Source organism: Oreochromis niloticus, linkage group LG17, assembly GCF_001858045.2.
Source record: "Oreochromis niloticus isolate F11D_XX linkage group LG17, O_niloticus_UMD_NMBU, whole genome shotgun sequence".
NCBI classification, from domain to species: Eukaryota; Metazoa; Chordata; class Actinopteri; order Cichliformes; family Cichlidae; genus Oreochromis; species Oreochromis niloticus.
The window spans coordinates 11,168,958-11,189,882 of NC_031981.2; the positions used below are offsets into that span (position 1 = coordinate 11,168,958).

At 40.8% G+C, this 20,925-nt stretch overlaps 1 protein-coding gene across 4 annotated transcripts in view; it reads right to left on the reverse strand.

The window, feature by feature from the left end:
• The window catches only part of plxna4 (plexin A4), a 244,786-nt gene that overhangs the window by 50,586 nt on the left and 173,275 nt on the right, over positions 1-20,925 (reverse strand). For all 4 annotated transcript variants that reach the window (XM_003445006.5, XM_019346942.2, XM_005451648.4 and 1 more), the window contains exons 6-12: positions 20,576-20,699; positions 17,115-17,268; positions 14,798-14,897; positions 14,111-14,225; positions 5,301-5,501; positions 4,359-4,455; positions 2,131-2,318 (exon numbers count right to left, since the gene is read on the reverse strand). In XM_003445006.5, the coding sequence (XP_003445054.1) occupies positions 2,131-2,318; positions 4,359-4,455; positions 5,301-5,501; positions 14,111-14,225; positions 14,798-14,897; positions 17,115-17,268; positions 20,576-20,699 (979 nt within the window). The remainder of the gene's footprint in view (positions 1-2,130; positions 2,319-4,358; positions 4,456-5,300; positions 5,502-14,110; positions 14,226-14,797; positions 14,898-17,114; positions 17,269-20,575; positions 20,700-20,925) is intronic.

Consider the following 20,925-nt stretch of genomic DNA (forward strand, 5'->3'; position numbering starts at 1 on the left):
CGGATCCTATAGCGTGACTTTCCGTATGTCACTACAACCGCAAACACGTCAAAAGCATTTAATTTGACTATTTGAGTACAGAACTCACCAGTCAAATAACGCAGGCAATCTCAAGCCAGGTCATGCACAACACAAGTCCTGCGACTGTCATATGGGAGATATCGTTATCGTATGCTTCAGCGTCGCTGATTAATAAGGTTCCCTGCTGATATCTTAATGAAAAAACAGAGCCTTCTGGGAACAGGGCTACAATACATGCAATTAAAAAGATTGCACACAATGCCTCGTGGCTCTCAATTTATTAACAAATATGGAGTGGGAGAAGGACTTTGAGGGAAGCGGAGAAGGAAGAAGCAAAAGAAACCGAGAGAGAGAAGGGAGAGCGAAGAGGAGAGACGCAATGAGGCGTTGATTAGATTTGTGACTTTGACAAGATAATTGACGGTTGGGTAGAGGCAAACACTTAATCACTTCTCCCCCCCCTCTCTCTCTCCTTTTCACTTTTCATCTTTCTATGTGAGTCTCACCCTCTCATTGTTGATGGGAGATGTCATTATAATGAAGCGTATTAGAATGCATTAGGGCCTGGGTTGTCTTGGGAAAGTCCTCACTCCTCACCCACTGACAGTTTTTATGGGGGACGTGAGAAGGCTGCAATATGTCCCCGCTGCAGCCTCGGGGATGTAAGGAGAAATACAGGCCCATCTCCAAGAATAAATCCACTGCTCCCGGAGAAGACAAACATTAGAGAAGTGGAATGACAGAGTGCAAATGACTGATCCAGACTCTTTAAATAAGTGTAAGGGTGGGGGGGGGACAAAATGTTACCATCATGACATCACTCTTCTTAAGAGTTGATTTTGAACGAATAAAAATAATGACAGTACTCTGGGTTATCTGTGAGGGTCGAGTAATTACAATAAGCCCCTTTATTCTTCTTCTTATGACTCCCCCATGTTTGTTTCCCTCTATCTGTCCCGCTCCTTTATTTAGAAGCAACTCTGGGGAAATTAGACAATTCTGTTGTAACCCATCAGGTTAACATCTCATGAGTGAGCAGCCAGGTTCTTTGTGATCAGGCAGTTACTTGAATGCCGCTACATCCAGGATGATAGAGGGTCAGATTCCATTTCCGCACCCCCTCTTCCCACTCTCTGTCCGTATCAATCTCCAGGACAACAAAAGGGATTCCCCTCTTTGTCGTTTTTATCTGTTCTATGTTTCATCCACAGTCAGTCATCATCTGCCCCCAACTCTCCTCCCCAGGAAAAGGATGCAGAGTGGACCTTTATATCCATCACTGGAAAAGTGGACCCGGGTAAAAGGGGGGACTCTTTTCAGTCATTCAGCCTCATGCGACTCTTTTCTGCCTCAGCCTAGCCATCCATCACTGCCTCTCCCTCTTTCATGTAACCCCAAATCCACCCTCCTCCTCCTTCATCTGGCAGCTTTCCATCCATCTTTCCTTTATGTCCTATTATCCTTCATCTTGCTGACCCTTATCACTGCTGCTTTTGCCCTTTTTATGTGTCTTGCACAGGTCAAGTCTATTTACCCCACATAGCGCTGGGTTAAGTAGGGATTCACCTGAACATCTGTGCAGTTGACTGATAACTAACAAGAGTGATGATTTGTGATGAAGATGATTTGTCTCTCTAGTTCTGTATATGTGTTTGTACATTGACATTTCAAGTATGAGAGGAGTTAATATTGGCAAAAAATAACTACCGTCCCCCTACGGTTTGAAGAAAAGACATCTAAAATGCTAAATTACATGACTGCTGTAATTGTAGTTCTCGTATGCCATTATCATTGAAACTTTTTTTTTTTCCTGTGATGTGTTGCTGCACTACAAAAAGGTGTAAAACATATCCTTCTTCACAAATGGTGTCAGACTGAATAGCTGATAATGACTCACAGCCTCTGCCATTATGTTGAGATGATCGACTGCCACGCTGTCAGTGAGGTGATGAGTATGACTATGTTCCCATGAGCGCACTATAATTAAGGTGTGTATGTATGGCCTTTCAGGCAAAAAGTTTTTACAATAATAGCTGGATTGATTGGTCCGTATATGTGCTAACGTGTAAACTGTGTGAACATATGTGGACGCTAATGCATACGTCTCACCTTGGTGATCCGTGGGTGGGTGCACTTGCTGTTGATACCGTTGTGCTCTAGCCACGTGTTCTCATTGGCGCAGTGTTGCTTGAGGGTGCAGCGGTTCTCCCCTTTGCACCAGACGCACCCAAACAGAGGGTCCGCTTTCAGACACAGACCACAGCTTCCACGCTGGGCGTCGCATTTGTATAGATGGACTGCGCAGGCGGGAGGAGATAAGGCAAAGACAGACGGGAGAAAGAATGGAGAAAAGTGAACAAGCTTTTTACAAATGATGACTCCAAATAGAGCTAAATTTATTCTGGGCAAAAATCAAATAAAGTAACAAAAGACTTCAAAACACAAAAGAAACTGTTTTATGGTTTACCCAAATCACTCAACATCTACATAAAGCTGTTTGAACAATGTAAAAAAATAATAAATAAACTGAATATTATGATAGACATTTGTTGACATCTTTGTCTCATTATCGCTCCATCATCATCTCTACATACTCCCTAAGCATTCCACCCTGCCTCTCTGAGTTTCCTACACTATTGCCTCCTGCCACTCCTCACCCACCGCACATTTAACATATCATCTCCATGGAAACAGAGCAGCCATTTTCCTTTTTAATTGCCATTAATTTTGTATGTGATCTGCCCATCAAAAAATAAATAAATAAATGAAAAAAAAGCCCTATAGGCTTCTTCCTCCACAAGCAAACAAAGGAAGGAAGAGTGTAGTGGAGGAGTCTCTAGTTCAAGCATCTCTAACTTCTGTTGCTTCTTTGATTCTGCAGTTATGCTTAAGGATATGTTTTGTAGAGCGCATTTGACTCAGACACGCATGCACACAACCAGAAACACACACAAACACTCTACAAACTTTGCCTTACAGCACAGTGTCATTTTGGCATATAATACACATTTTAACAACATGCTTCTTATGCCTGACTCCACTGCCTTTGGTTAAAATAAGCTGTTTTCCTGTCAGAGAAGTACAACCCCCAGCATGCTGCTGTTTTTCTACCCCAGCATGAATCACTTAAAGTGGTGGATTGTCAGTGGCCAAACTGAATCAAGCTCAGCAGCTGAATCCTGAATTCTTAAAAAGCCAGTGCTGATATACCATGAGAGGATGAAGGGTTGGACATAAAAATAAACTGAGAAAGGTAGAAATATAATAGAGAAATGTAATGTACTGCCCTGTTCTCTATATATAGAGAAATAAATAATAAATGTACTTTCTTTACTAGGGCTTAGTAGTTAGTGTTATGTCAGACAGGCCCTAAAAGCAAGTTCAGTTACAGTCATAGTAAAACAGCTGAGCTCAGGGCTTCACACCAGCTGATGGCTTCACCTGATACCAATTTAAATATCTAGTTGGTAAATCTCAGCATATGATTTTTAAGCTGCTTTAACCCACTCACGGTTACTGGCCATCTGCAAGCCACTTTGCAACACGCCTTACAGCATCTCTCATGCTGTTTCTAACTTAATGCCACATTTTTTGTCATTGATGTCTCATTTGTTTTGCATGTGATGCAAAGGTGTTTTTGCCTTTGCTCTTAACATTTCTGGGGCAGAGAACAGAGCCATACCACAAAATAAAAAAAATACTACAGTTAGAAATACTCTCTTTTATGCCTATAATGGTCCTGGCTGAAGTGAAATTTATGTCAGTGCGCTTTACTGAATGAATAAAATAAAGGAGAGAGGCAGCGGAGACGGAGACTGAAAGATTGCCAGACTCATAGAGAGGTGTCAAAATAATAGAAACAGCAGAATTGGGGGACATGATGTTTGAACGGTAGTAAGAAAACTGAATTTAGAGAGTTTGAAAAAAGACAAAAAGACAACAGTGATGTGCTGGACAGGCAGACAAAAAGAGAGATACGGGGGTGGACGGGGAGACAAAACGAAAGCGTATGAGAGGATGTGGTAAAGTTAACCACTACATGGCAACATCAGGGAATGGATGCTGCACCTCAGCATACCACCCGCCTGTTGCCATGGAGATGGGCTCCAAGGGCAACAATGGGGAGGCAGCAGCTTTGGAGTGTGTCTATGTGTGCATGCACGTGTGTGTTTAAGTGAGTTTGTAAGAGACTGTGAACTCAATATGTTCTTCTATGATACTATGAGAAATATGGAAAGAGCTGATATGCGTGTGCGTGTGTCCGTGTGTGGATATGCATGTATGCACATGTGTGTGTCTGGGCCTAGACAGATGCTCATGCATCTGTGCATGCTTACCTTTGTTGTGGGCGGGGTTGTCGATGCTGAAATCTCCGTTCCAGATGACGGTCAGCTCCACGGGAAGACTGCTCATCTCCATCCCATCATAGAAATACTATCACCATAGCAACCAGAGAGGGAAGGAAGAGACATGGGAAAAACGAATGAGAGATACAAAGTCTTTAAACTGTCTCTCTCTAAGTTTGAAAAAGTCTCTGGTATCAAAATACTTTTTTGAAAATGCAAAAATCCATCCTCAACAGGTTGCTGTACACATGTGCACACGCGCGCACAGTGAAAATACACACACAAACTCAAACACACATGCTTTAAACTCACAAACGCACACTATACACACCAGCGAGCATTGAGAGATTATTTTTCATTTGGTTCTGTAACACTAGCAGAATGGAGGGTTGGTGCAGGAATCATCATTTTCTGCTAAATTACAGTTTCCCTCCTTCACAGCTCAATCAAAGTACAATATTTGGAATGTGCAGTGATTATGCGCACAAATCCCACAGACATCTTTACTGACATACACACTTAGAGTGATGAAGATAGACAGGAAGATGGGATGTTATTGTATCAACAGACGATTAGCATCAAGACCAGCATAAAGCCTTTTTCATGCTCATCCTTCGTTCCTGTCAATGCATTATTCAGTCAGTGAATGGAGAATCATTGCAGCTAGAGACAAAGTTGGGCACTTATCTCATCTACCACCTGTCTAGCTGGAAGACCAAAAATCCCTCAGCTGGAATCAGTGTGTGCATGTGGCTGTATGTGAAGGAGAAAGATTGCAAAAACATCTTTTATAGGTAATCTAACTTTTATAGAAAAAGTTTGCAGACATGGGCCATCTTTACAGAGATAGCTGTAGGTGGGTGGTGGTCAAGGATGATATGTCACACAAGCTGCGACACTGAAAACACACAGACACCCACAGACTCTTCTCACCGATGTGTTTTGACACTGCACCGAGGAGCTGTTGAAGCGCAGGGCAGGAACCCGGTGCTCGTTTCCTTGGATGGTGAGCAAACACTCGTAACCCCTCTGTCCAGACTGTGGCTGAGGAAGGTTTTTAGCCCGTAGGGTGATGGGCTTCACCACATTGACAGGCACCAGTATCCTTTCTGCAGGCAGCAACTGGGGACACCCCTGGAGGCAAAGCAGCAGAGAAACAAGAAAGGTGGTCAGTGGGTCTAATGCCAAATTGCAAATAAAACATCGTTACTCAAAGAGATCCAACAGTGTCGCTGTTGAGCTTTTGCTTAAGTAAGCCTTTTGTATATTTTGATTCAAATGCATTCTCCACTTCACTGCTGTTAGAAGTGCAGTTGATTTCTGCAGTGTAAGCAAAATGCCCAAGAGAAGCACATAAGGTTAAAGAGACTGGCATCATTAATGTCTTAAAGTGACTTGCGCTTCATTTTATCCACAGACCATATGAAAGATGAATGCAAGCTTTTTTAAAAACATGGATTCACAAGTAAGACAAACACGCCTGCTAATTAATAACCAGTAAAATCCAAAAATATCTGTCACCGAAACTGAAGGAGAAGGGTATGTTATTTGTCAAATTATCCCATTAAACATTCTTCAAAAAGGAACTGAGACCACAAACACAGTGGACAGGTCCATCAACTTCAATTAGCAAACACCAAAGAGTTATAGCTGGCTGTGTTGAGAGACATGCCAATCAAAATCCCTCAACTCCCATATCTGGATGAAAAGTGTAAATGCACAGGAGAGCTACCCACAGAGACCAAAATAGTTTTTTGTAAAAATGCTTTTTAATGTAACGTTTGTAAAGGTTTTGGAGTCAGAGTCTTTTTTTTAATCCTTTTGGTTCTCTTGATATTCCCAGTAAGATGTGTCACTCTTTCCCATCATTGGGGTCAAATGCAGCACTGATCTCCTGCAAAGCAAGCCCAGTCTTGCTTATAGCGCTGTTTTTTGCAAAAAAGCTCATACCTATGCTGTTTTTCATGATGTGAATAAAAAGAAAACAATTTAAATCCGTTTCATTTTTTTAAAAGGCAGTAAGGAAAGTTCCTGCTTTCACCAGGACATTTCCTAAAATCTGACTAACGCACAATGTGCTGCAAATTCACAGAGACATTCACACTTATCATTTATCTCACTAGATAGCATACCACCTAACAGTACTTCACAAACATTAGTTTAATTTAATGACACTTCAGTATATTTTCAGTGTTTAGTGCTTTTATTTGTTCTATTTTCTGTTAAGTAGAGGTCAGCTGTGTTTCCTACAGGCCCATGGCCTGCTCACATTCAACGAGTGAAGGTCAATAGGTACTCTAATGTCATTACCCACAGGAGAGGAGCATTAATGATATAACAAAAAAGGTACTTATTCTGATAGGATATGAGCTCTGAGTTTGAATTTGTGCATTTCCTTTTCAAAATCTAGGGTCTGCTGTATGAGAGTGTTGTATGCTGTAAAACCCCTTGTGGCAAATTTGTGATTTTTTTCTGTGATACTTGTGCCCATGTTAGGTGAGAAAAAATAACAGAGAAAGGGGAAGACCAAGACAGAGGTAAAAGTCACTTAGCAATTGGAGGTCTAAAATTAACAGCCAATCAATTCAGGTGTGACTAGCTGGTTAAATATAGAGCACCTATGACTCGCCTGAAGGATGAAGAGGAGAAAAAGAGAACAGGTGAGGAGAGGGGAAGGGAAGGGATGGACAGAAAAGGAAAGGCAACGACCACAGAGGATAACTGAAACAAAAAGCATTATCAAGAGAACAGAGAAGTGACTGACAACCAGAAGTTAAAGGTGAAATGGGTGGTAAAGCAGGGTAAAGAGAGAAAATGAAGAACAGCGCTTCCCTAAGTACTTTTCAAAAATGTTTTCTCTGAAGGGTAGTTGAAATAGAGAGAAAAAGATGGCAAAATTGGTCAAATGAAGGAGTAAAAGGACTAAAGAAAACAGCAATAGGGGGAAAAAAACCCACCGTTAAGTGTATGTGACAGGACGGGCTTTAGCATGTCAAAGAAGGAGAAGGAAAGACGGTAAAAAGAGGGAGAGCAGATAAGGTGAGCCCCCACGCGGATGGAGCTGGGGGGAGTGAAGCATAGCGCACGTTGAACCGGGTGATAACACTTGTTTGAAGTTCATTAAAAGCCACTTGATTGGGTTAGGCTAAGTGAGTGACTGACTGGATAGCTGCGTGGTGAGAGAGGGGAACGCTCTGTGACACTATTCACAAAGTCATTATAGATAAATGACACACAGGGTGAGCGAGTTCAGCGGTGAAGGAGAGGAAGGAAGTTGCGGTGCATGCGTGTTTGCTCTTCCAAATCTCATTTTCCTAAGAACGAAGGGTCATATTTGGTGAATGAAAATGAGTGGGAGAGCAAAGAGAGATGCAATCCATTTTTAATCATGTCTCTTCCAGTTAATACACTTGAACAATGGGGGACAATGAATTTGATCTGGTTTGTGGAAATGAAGGCATGGAAAGCACCCGAGTATGACTTAACACAGTGACTTATGCTGAATTTTCAAGACACAGATGAACACTGATAGCGGCATATGATGACGAGGAGACAGGATTTCACACACACAAACATCACAGGAAGTAGATGCATGCATGCAAGCACAGTTAAAGTGCACCGTGGTGTTTGAGATGAGCGAAATTCCCTTTTTTTGCAAATGCATGTAGACTAAGGTTAATAGAAATGTTACTGTATGTACAAAAACAGAATCACATTACAGTATAAAGTGAATGTCATCAACTAAAAGTGTTATGGACTGAACTAGTTTTCCACTTTAGTAGAATTGTTAAATTGCATTTTGATCAAAAATATGCATTGCTGCTGAAAAGACTGAAAAACTTTAATGTCTTTGCCAGACGTTAAAACATTGTTGAAATCTGGATAAAACGTTAAAGGTGAAAATCTATCCTTTCAGATTGATGAAAAGATTAGAAAAAAAATGTCTCTTTACATTAAAAGTTGGTTGACAAGGACTTGCTTCTGCAAAATCTTTAAATGATCAGCAGATTCAAACCCGTACTGTGAGCCTCGGTCTAGAGGCTCATGCATACAAGCTCACCGCACTGCACTACATGATAAAAAGCTGACCAACCACACTTTCACAGGTATCCAGGCCACTAAAGGTTCTTATCCACATCAGATATTATGATATATCATAATTGCCTTAAAGCCAATGAGCCAAAATAACCCATGTATAGGACATATAAGTGTATTTATACACCTATAACACTTATAGAAGCATTTTATTTTCATTTTTGAAAACAAAATCTAATTAATTTCCTCAAAACTTGAACATTATGATACAGATGATACACCTTGATGTCATTACACTGTCTGGCAACCAGCTAACAACAGACTAATATGAAATTTATAGTAGTATAGCAGAATAGGACCCGAGCATAGCAGAGAACTCATAAAAAATTGACTAATTGCTATATTTCATTACATTTTCTCAATGTGATGAAGTATAGTACATCTGTTTGCCAACAGCACAGACTGGATGTTGTGTGACTCTCAAACAAATGTAGATGTTTTTTCCTTTTTTTAAATAGACATAATGGAAATGGTGCAAAAAGACAAAAATAGTCTGTGGAGGTTGAAATTTTTTGAAGCTGACTTTCCACATTACAACATAACCTCACATCAAGCGCTGTATTCTTTGCCAGATTTGTGAGGTATCATTCATCGTGTATGTTAAAGTCAATAAAACCTCCTTAACCGCCTTTAAATAAACATTATATTTTGTGACAGAAGAGATAAACATGAAAAAGGAGAAATACATAAATCTCGCTTAAATACCGATTATAAATGCATCATGCGGAAGTGAATTCACAACCGAGGCAGTGTGTATAATGGTGGTAGTCTGTGTTTTTTGCTACTTAGCTCTAATTTTTCATATTTGTATGTACGCATACACACTCAGACACACTTGTATAACAGTACGATCACTGCCAGCTCTTCCTGAGGCCAAGTGGGCTTTTATTGGTTTGGACAAACACATGCATATCCCCTAGCTGGCTAGAGATGCTCATGCTGCTGGCAGTGATGCTTGCTGTTGCTGTTGAGATTTATGTCAATGTTAGGTAGGTTTAATGTCTGTGTATTTATTGTTTCCTTGTCTAGCTCAATGACTGAGGTACACCAAATAGCAGGGGAGGAAATGCAGATTCACAGACAAATACATTCATACATATAAACACATACAAATGATAAATGGCAGACAATGACAGAAAACTTTGCACTCTTTCAAAGCCGTACCTATAATTGGGGTTTGAATTATAGGTTCCATGAAAGAAGAAAGGAACTCAGTAGTTATTTTACTCAGATTCCTACTGCAATCCAATAAATCAGGGGTTAAATTAATTTGTGGCGCTCACATAATTTACAAATTACACTAACTAAATGCAAAAGAAGCCGTTCCAGTGGCTCAGAATAATTATTTCCAGTTTTCTAGTTCCCTGTGAAAACTACTGACAGCATGTTAAATGGATTATTTAGAACAACAGGAAAACAATTTCTGGAAAGAGATGTTGCTGTTGTTTTTCCAAAATGTAATTACGTGAACATATTGTGTATTTGTGGAGATCTTAAATTCCAGGACATATTTTACTGAAAATATCAGCATGTGTAGAGACAAGTAGAAGTTTTTGGAGTTTTTTTTGATAAAGGGGGAATATTAAAGTGGGAGAGATGGGAACTACACTTTGATGTGGATTGAACTAGCTGCTTAACTGTATGTGTTTTACTTTATGTGTCTGTCGGTGTGCGTGTGGTGCCGGGAGCTTCATTGACAGTCTTCCAGTCATGTAATCAAACACTTGCAGTAAATCACTAAGAAAGGAGAGTATCTGTCAATAGCATGACTCATCATAACAACATAATAAGCTAAGATGTCTGAAAAAAGTCAGCGCCTCTCCCCCCAAATATGTAATTACCCTTCATTCTTCCTCTCTCCATCGCTGCCTCAATGTTTTCTTTAACCTCACCTCTGATTCTCAGTAATGCTTTTTCCCTCCTTCATTTCTATCTCTCTAAACGCATCCTGTGCTGTTTGATCCATCTCACTGACCCTTCTCATTTCTCTTATCAACTCTCTCGCTGATTGCCCTCCCTCTTTTCTGACTCCTTTTCTTCTTTGGGACCTACTTAGATCTGATAATTAGAGCCTCGTGGGAGGTGTGGATGGGTGGAGATAGGGAAAGTGACAGAGAGTAGGAAGCAGAATGGGAGCTGTGAATGTAAAAGCCCTTGGCATAGTTTGAAGCTAAGGAGGGAGGGAGACTGAGAGAGAGACAGAAAGAGAGAGAGACAGACATAATTATAGAAGTGCAAGGTGTGAAGATGAAGAGGATCTTAAGTTTTTATACATGCGCACACACACTTAGTGGTTACCAAGAGCTCCCCTTAACAAGCCTCTGTTTTATCATATCCAACAGAGCCTCGGGCAAAGACACTCTCCACGTTCTCTGCTCTTCACTCGTTTCTCATCCCTGTTTTTATCCCACCATTCATTCCTTCATTGCCTTAAAGTTTTCCCAAATAACTGGTTGCTTCTTTTTTTTCTTGCTATATCTGTTATTTTTTCCTCCTCTCTGCATTTGCATCCATTTGTTTTTAAGATCTGTTAAGATTTATTAAAATGTGTTTTTTCATCATTTTCCAGGTTATGAAAACATTCAACTCAATAAACCAAATGTTCATATTTCAGAATACAGAAGGAGCACTGCAACACATCCCATAGAGGAATAAAAAACAAGTAATCAGGGCTTCATCCAAACCACTTTATTTTATCGTTAACAGCAAAAAACTAAAGTTATAATGTTGATTGTAAAAAAAACAAAAAACAAAAAGAAGGTAAAGTATGTGCATGTACAACTATGGTAGGAAGACTAAGTTCATCTGTCAGCCCAGATCTTAAAACACATTGTTGGTAATCATTTCTCTGTTTGCCATTTCCAAATAAATTTCCCTAACTTCAGGGGTTTGTTTAAAGCCTCTATGATCATCTGACTGCTTCTGTTTCTTGTTATTGTGCCTTTTCTTATTCCCGTATTTTCAGATGTTACCTCTTTAATCTTTCACTTTCAGCGCCTTTCTGTAATTTTCTTTTCAACTTTGTTTCATTTGCTTTCGTTCTCGATTTTCGCGTATCCATTTTTCCTCTTTTCTCTGCAAATACTCAAACTGGTCCTCAACAGTCAGTGCGTGTGCATGGCATTGATTTGTCCATGAATTGAACCAAAGCACCTAGCTCTACCATTTCTGTCTAATATTGGCAACTAACAGCTATTACAATTGGCATTTAGGTTCTTTAATAACATTATCCTGATCACTTGATCAATAACTTCCTGGTAAATAAAGTCTACGGCATTGATCACGCAGTTAAGAAGCAAATAATCAAACAACAACAAAGGACAAGGATGCTTTATGTGCCAGGAGATAGTGATACATCTTTGGTAACATTAATATTTGTGTGTGTTTTGTATCTTCCTACCCACTGAATATATTAGGGTAAGGCTTGGCAGAAACTCAGGATATGAACATGCTGTGTTATAGACGGAGGAAGAAGAAGGGGAAATATCCCCCTGTGGTTTTCATCAGACAAAGAGAACAGGAAGTGTCCCCAGTTTCATCAGTGTCTTTAGGTGAGACCATGTGTGAATTAGGGAGGAGAGATGAAGTCTGAAACAGAGCTAAATATGTAGGAAAACAAATATTGTTCACTGGGTAAACACAACCTATTCACATCAGTGCTGCAGAGGTTGGAAATGACTGTTGGCTCTTTCTACAGTGAAACTGAATGAAGCTGCAAGCACGTCCATTGTCACTGAGACTCATCAGAATGATGGCTAAGTCCTTGACATGTGTGGAGGGCAAACAGGGACACGCCCTTAGTTAATGTGCCAACAGGCAAATGTCTGATCCGTGTGCCCATATCATTGCTGGCATGAATAAAAAGGCATTCACTGTACGCCCAGCCTGGGCTTTAACACTGTCCTCCGATGCATACTAACAACAAGCTCAACCGGTAGGGAGATTTGCCTGGCCTCGATCATTAGCATAGAGTTAGGGGATTATTCAGATCACTTCCTGAAATCCCCTAATTGTAATAGTACACAAAAATTCATGTGCTGCAGTAAGAGGGCATCCTGTTTCAGTGCAAAGTTGACTTGATGCCTTTTGTGAAATCTGCAAAATCTTCTACGGCTGTATGTGAGTGTGCATGCTATCAAGCTTGTAGGTTTGTGTGTCTGTTAATTCAAAAAGACCACCAAAAGTCTGGCAGAAAAATACATGACCCTGGATTTGAGGGGTTAATTAAAAGCAAATTAAAAGTCATTAAGCCCGCAAAACACCTGCCTTTTTCGAAACAACATGTCAAAAAAAAGGATGTCATTAATGTGCTAATACCAAATCCGCCTTGCTTTATTTATGGTTTTCTTTTAGTCAGCAACACAATAGGAGAGGATTCAAGCGTTATTATCCAGAGTCAATATTGACCACTGGCGCCTGAGCTAATTGGAAAAGTAAACCTGCAAAGACTCACGCTTGGGCCTAACTAAGCAGAAGGTTCAAAAGGATAATGGAAACGGCGGAAAAAGAAAATAATATCGTCTGAGCAGGTTGAATGGCTCCGGGGAAACATGGGTGGAATAACACAATCGAGAGCAGACTGCTCATCAAAGGAGACAATCTGGCTAAGCTTGTCCCTGCCCGTCATGCGGCGGCTGCCAACCTAGACATGAGCACTAGTGATCTTCATCATAGCTCACCTCAGGCTAAGATTAACAGGCCACTCACTCCCTGTAAAACCCTCCCCCTAAAAGCCACTGCGAATTGTCAGCAAACAGACAGGCCAAAGACAGCCACTGTATATACACATAAAAATACAGAGAAATGCAGATTCCTGTGGAATACTGTACCCACAGGCCCAAATCATGGGCACATCCCTTAAATTTCCTTTACCTCCTCGCTTGGCCCTAAAGGCTACTACTGCTGCAGCCGCTCTAAATCAGCATGAAGCCTCTCTCTCACAGGATGGGGAGTGGCTGCTTTGGGGGCATTCACTGAATGTACCCCATCCAGCGAGTTGCTTGTCCTCTGCAGCAGAGCAGCCTAATTACAGTGGGTTCTGTTTCGAAGGGAATAGAACTGGCTGCCAATACTATTGATAATTCACACAGACTAAGCTGTCGCAGGGAATAGGGTTGGGCAAGTGGAAATGACTCAGTTTTATTAGCTTCCACTGCCCTTTGATGTGCAGTCAAGAGCGAGACATGCCAAGAGACTCATGCCAGATGGAAGCACTACAGCTGAAAGGTGTCTCAGTCCTTTTAACATAACTCTTTTTGCATGTAAAACCTCCACCGATGGCTATTAGTCTCACATAGCCAAACATTTCCCCTCAATTTATTTCACCATGTTTTATAACTTAGCTGGCTCAATACCCAGAGGCTGGACTGAAGCTGGGCAGCAGTAAAATCTGAGGATTTGTGGACAATGTCTTAATGGGATGTAATTTGACAGTCTTTAAATCTATAGACAGAAGTGATGCTAGAAAACATGGTCCTCCTTAAGAGCCGCTTAAACAACAATTGTGACAGCACATTTTTACAATCCCCGCCTAGCTCTGGGAACGTCTACCTTCTGGATGCTACAATGTGTTTCAATACCTGTACAGGTTGAAAATAAAAACAAAAATCAATGCAAACTTTTAATCTCATGCTCGGTTTGGGACTCACCTCAGGCTTCTTCACTCGACCCTCCTGGAAGGAACATGTGCGAGGGTCATGGGTACAGTCATGTCTGTATTTACACCAGTGGCACTGGTAGGGACTACTCACACATGACAGACACCTAGAAGGAGAGCATAGTTTTGAATTAGGAATATCAGCACCAAATGCACTGAAGAGCAAAAGCTCAATATGCCAACTTATGTACACAAATGAATTGTGCACATAGTTTGTGGCAGTTTTTCAACAATATGAAGGCATTAGATTTGCAACAAAATATCTGCTTTAAATGCACTGGACCTTACAGAGCACTTTTCTAGTTGTGCACTCGAAGCACTTTATACAACATATCTCATTCATGTTGTCTATGTATATACACTTTCTACCAAACATTAGCACTACAATGAATGCATTGGGAGTAACCTGTGGTTCACTATATTGCCCAAAGATACTTTGGCACGCAGACTGGAGCAGCCAAGGATTGAACCATGAACCTTTCAGTAAGTAGACGACCTGCTCTACCTCCTGAGCCAGAGCCACCCCAAAGGCCAAGGAAGCAAGACACAAACTAAGTGCAAATGCTGCATGCCTTGACTCTTTAGTTCTGCCCCCCAGATATTAATACAACATAACTTCGGCATTGTTTTACACGGTTACTGAAGTGCAATTGAAAACCATTACTAGACGTAAACTTACGATTTGTGCACACTGCAATTGTAGAAAACAAAACTTGTATTTGCAAATGCCAGGCCGGTCTCTTTGGACTTGAGATAGAGCTGCACGATCTGGTGGTCACCTAGAGAAAACAGATTAAAGTCACAATTAACGGTTTGATACACAGAGGTAGAAATAAAGCTTTTGTACTCTGCTAACAAAACAAAGAAACACAAGACAAGGACAACAAGAATGAGAACTAACAGAAGGAGGAATTGCCTTTGTTTCAGAACACGTTACTTGAAGCCGTTATTGACAGCTTCATTCAACTCTTCAAACAAGTAGGAGAAACAAAACAGTATTATAATGGTAATGCTAGAGTGTCACCGCTACTCTTTCAGCACAGGCAGAGGGTAGACACCACTTGTATGATAATCATTTCATTCGCTTATTCAAATATCACTTTGCAACGTCGAGTTAGATTTCGCTTTAAAGAAAAAGAAAATGACTGCACTGCTAGGAGCTACAGGTGATCAGCTTGTTGCAATGGTAAAGGTAGTATGTCTTAGCAAAGAAAGAGAGTAGAAAGAGGGTTTTAACTCTACCTATTCCTGGCGTCTTACAAGAAACAAAAGTTGGCGCATATCCCTTGGGATGGACAATATTCCCCTGGAAAAGTCTTTGAGAGAGTCTTTGACAAGGTAAAGGAAGAAGATGAAACGGAAAGTACGTGTGTGTTTGTGTGTATCTGTTTGAGCGTGCGTGTCCGTGAGCTTGCGCCTCATCTGTATTTGGTGTGTCCTTTTGTCTGGCACTAATGAAGGAGTTCATGTTTAATTCAACAGCCCATCCACACATCTAAATGCGCTCTCTCTCCCTTTCTACACTACCTATGTATCTCTCTCTCTCATCCTCGCTCTATCTCTATACCCAGGTCTCTTCACTTCCTTCCACGTTGCAACTCCTTCGTCTCCCCCGTGTCTGTCCCCCCATCTCTCCAACAAAGGAGGAATCATTCATCAATCACAGTAAAGCGCCACTGACAACGGATCTGTCCTAATTAGGCCACCTAAATGTTACCTTGAAGCCTGGTAACACTATCTCTCTCCGCCTCTCGTCACTTCATCCATCGCTCTCCTCTCCCTTTTCCCTCTTTCAACCGAGCTTAGACTAATGAGTACTAGTAAAAATTGAAGATAAAAGACGCAAACATTTGGAACGGTTTCCTCTCCCTAAAACAGCAAAACCATATGTTTGTGAGAGTGGAGGGTAAAAAGCAGTCGGTAGAGAGAAATGCTGTATGGATCATTTGTGGATGACTCAGTGTACATATTTGCACATCAATGTTTGCATGATTGCAGCATTACCAGCTTTACATGTGACATAGCAAACATTGAACAATTTTTTTTTTTTTAATTCCCCAAAGCACCCCCAGGCTCCCTTTCAGCTGTACATGTACATGTGTGTCTGTCTGTCTGTGGATAACTTTATTGAAGTGATTTCATATGTCTGTTAGGCACATGTATGTGTGATTCTTCTGTTCTTCTGTTCTAGGCGCAACCGAGGAATAAAGAAAAACGCGAATGTGTATCTTTGCATTTGAATCCATTATATAAACAATGTAGAGACTACTTTTTTTGCACGACGCGTAAACAGTTGCAAATATCATCTTCTTTAGAGCCTATCCATCATAAATGGTAGCATTACAGCCGAATCCTAATATTTTTTGTTCTCTATTTCTTCTTTTAGAAAGAAAAATCAAGGGATGGCACTTTCATTATCTCAACACGAGGACATGTAAGCGTTGGTGAAGGATCAACTGCCTGCAGACAGACCTTCCCAGATGGGAGTTTTCTCAATTAGAACAAGCTTGACCACCCAAGAGAGAGAAGGACAGGGTTATCAAAAGAAAAACTCCATGTAAATGAAAATGATCAGTAAGGCAGTGGTACACAGGGAAACTGTCTACAGAGACTATATTATCTCTAGGCTACATGTTAGCTGAAATGCTGTAGTAAAGCCACGCTGTGAAGTGTGATTTTCTGCTTTTTACACCAGGGTTAACTAGGGTCCCATAACTCCCTCTAGAGCGTATTCACGTTAAGGTAGGAGAGAAGAAAAATCCCACATTCAGACAAATAACTAATGTTCATTCAATTACTAAACATATCCTAAGGCAGTGCTTCAAGGCCCGCTGAGTTACTGATGGCAATGAGAAAACAAAAATTCACAGAACACTCATTGCCCTAGGACAAGCATGCTTCTGACAGAAGGGAGAATATCCAGATGTGCATGTACCTGACAGTCATTCAAGTCCTAATCTAATACGTGATGACTCCAGTCTTTTTTTTTTCTTTACCTTTGTCAACGATTATTCGTGGCATTTCCTTTTCAGCGGGCGAGGAGCACTTTATCCGATTTCCCTCCACCAAGCCATTCATCTCAGCCAGGTTCTCAAATGTACAGTTGACACCTGCAGAGAGTTCTGGAACATTATGGGCTTCCAACACCAACTGCAGAAAGGGAAAGAAAAGTGATACAAGCCGTCAGGATATGATAAAAGAGATTAAGGCCAGCTAAAGCTAACACATACATGAGAGCATGAAAGCCAGTTTAAAACATACATGATGACATATCCAGGTGCATTTTATAGCTGCCCTGCGGTCTAAGATAAAAAAATTGAGACAAACAAGATAAACAAGCCCTAAATGTAATTTTATGGCTGACACACATCTGCGAGAACTTCACGTTTTCAGATATGACTGCTGAGGAGGAAACTCATGCAAGGTCACTGCAGAGTAAAGATCCATCAGCACAGTGGTCAGTGGCCAGAGGGGACACTGGGAGGGTTCTTGAACCAGGTGTCAGGTGCATATCCTGACTGAGTGTCCACACAACATGGACACCCTCTAATGCATTAAGACATAAAACTGAAATCAGTTTCATCTTAACAGGCTGTATCCAACTGCCAAGAGCACTAATACCTTTCTAGTCACCTTTCATTATGCCTTGTGGCATTGTATGAGCTACATTGATTTTTCAATACCACATTAAATTCCTGGCTGTCTGGCTCTCTGAGAACAATAGGTGTTGTGGTATAAAATGTTTTGGAAAAGGTGAATAAAATGATAAAAACAGAAAACTCAAATTCAAAGTAAAACTCAAAGTGCAGGATGAACTATTAGCGAGAGGATGAAATGGCTAGAAGGAGGTCTGAGATTAACAAATGAGGCTGTGAACAATGGGGGGGGGAGTGCTGGCACACAGGGTGCTGGACAGCAAGTGAAAAGAAGACTTTTGAAATAAAGAATGCAAATTCCCCCTTTTCATTTGAAAATGCTGTGTAAGCTCTTTCAGCTTCTCAGGAAAAAAGGCTTCAGGTGAAGTAGTGACAGTGGGAGAGAGAAAAATTACTCCATGGATAAAAGGAAGAGAAAAAAAACACAGACTTGGGGAGGCAGATGGAGAGGGGTCAAGACCGAAATATACATACTGACGGAAAACTGTGTCTGCAAGGGGGCTTTGGTCCAGGCATTGATTTGAGGCGTAGCCTATAGTGGACTTGCAATGTGGTGTTGAAAGCTGCCTCAGCGCCAGAGAAGGGCTGACCTGAGCTGTTTTTATATTGCTATTTAATGGGTACTGGTGTGAATAGATACACAACATCCAGCATAAGGTGGACACTGCATGACTTTTCTCTCTCTCACCTCCTTTATTTCTCTTCTTCTTTATTTATTTTTTCCTTTTAAGAAGGAAAGGCGGACAGATGTAGAGCTCCCTCAATTACATTTAGAGCCGAGCTGCAGCAGTGATGCATGAGTATGGAAATAACATACTCATCTTTAATAGGAACAGCCGACAAATGCGCGCGCACAAATGACCTCCGGTAGTTTATAAAACACCATGCCTGATGCTGAGAATATGTGTTGCTGTTCATCTTAGATGGGTGAAAACTATCCTCGCTGCAGAGAGGATTTATTCAAACGCAGTCAATGCTACAGAGAAGAAGACTGACTTAAACTTTATATCTTCTTATGTTTATTATTAAGCAAGCTTTAAATCAGATATGATTGTTTTATTTATGACCTTTTATGTCCAGAAGAGTGACATAAAAGTAAGATCTAAACTTAAAAGTACATTATTGCTGCATTGCATCTGGCATATAATAAAAAATCTATGTAAATATCAACTATATAAGCAACAATTAGCTCTTAAAAGCCCAGATGCAATAGAGCAATTTCATTTTATAATAACTTCCACTCGCGTTTCCTTTTGACTTGCTAATTTCTGCACCCACACACAGCAAAGCAATGTAGGGAGAAAATTAAGAAAATGAAACAGGATTACGATATATAAAAAGACTACATCCTCTGTGTGTGTGAAAAACTGCATGACACAGCTGTTCCATCTGTGCCTCTAGAAGCATAATAGTATTATAATGAGCACAACCCCTTCTTCCTCCAGTGTTGGGCTGTGATCAGCCAAATATATTTTTGATGGCTTTTGAGGCAGATCCATAAGGAGTCCCTAAAACTATTTGCTCAGAAAGTTATTTTCTGGAGCTCCTGGAGTTTAGAAAATAATGGCTTTTTCTAGAGTAGGTCCAACTGCAGCGGTGATGTGTACCTGTTTCTGTCAAGAATTTCTAAGCCTTATCTTTCTGAACAAATATTTAAGAACAAAAAGGTCAAACAAGAGCCTTTGTCTGTTAGGCAGAAGCCCCTGGATGGGATATGTCTGGCAAAAGGTTAAATACTTGAAAGGCTTGAGCAACAACACACACACACCCATGAATATCATTTTTGTGTTGCAGAGGAACCCTTGATGCAATGGAGATGGAGAGCTGTCATGCTGGCTGCACTTTACGAGTTAAAATTGCACCAACGTGTTAACCTCTGATGCTGGGTACAGTAAGGTAAGTGGAATATTTATACTATATAACACACAGTGTTACTGCAGGACTTTCTAGTAGTGTCAAAGATGCTGACATTTAAAAACATTAGCCTCTTGATCCTGTTCAAATCAAAGAAAAAAAAAAGATTTTGTGTCGTGGTGAAAGCTGACAAGGGGATACACCGAGATAGTTTGAGTGCTTGTGTTTCTCCAGTTTCTGCAGAGACATATTTTTGTTGCAATGGATCACAGCCTCTTTGCACACCAATCAATACACTTAAACAATAAAAAACAATTCAGACCCTTTAAATCTGGCAGCTGTTTGAGAATGAAACATCCAGGGGGAAAAGTGGTGCATTTGGCTGCCAACAATCACAATAAACACAGCCGAGCTAAACTATACTCTGTCAATGATTGTTGACATTTGTTGGGAGACCATTTCGTTGGACGGGATTGTAAGTTGTGAGGTCAGGATTTGAGGAATGCCTGCTGGCAGTCAGTAAAATCATATAAAGCAGGATTACAGCGTTAAAACAAGCTACTAATCAGTATTTAGAGCATAATTCCACCATATTACAAATTATGCTTGAGAGTGTGATATTGTCAATCTGCCAGACAAGATATTCTCACCAGCAACATATTCAGTTATCCTCACTTTCTATTGCAATGTGGCTCCAGTAAAGCAAATGCACATTTGCCTGCTAAAAAATGTCCATATGCAGTCAGAGAAAGATATATTTAATTACTTCAAATTAAAATGTGACTAAATTTAATCTTCCAAGTGACACAAAGAGGAAACTGATGCCTGATAGTAAAGGACATGTAACAGACAAAGGGAAACACACAAAGTTTGCGCATCTAAAGCCCCAAACAAGCCTTTGTTTCCATTTCAGGGTATCTGATTCTGTGAATTTGTTTTCCACTCACCGTGACACTAAACTGGGACACGGAGATGTTGTTTGGATGGACACTGAGACGCACACACTGCTTGATGTCGGATGCAAAGCGCCGGGGCTCTGATGAGCGCTCACATTTCTCCTTTCTGGCACACCTGGAAAAAGCACAACAACAGGGAGTGTTATTCGTGGAGACAAATACACACATGCTTATTGACATATGCATGCCTGCAGTAACCTGACCAGGGCTTACCCCTTTCCACCTGTTGGCATCTGGGAAAAGGAGAATGTCCCTCCCCCTCCCTGACAGTTGGTGCTATACACATTTATCATATTTCCTCTCTGGCAGTGTACCAGCCTCGGTGTTCAGTGAATGGAAGG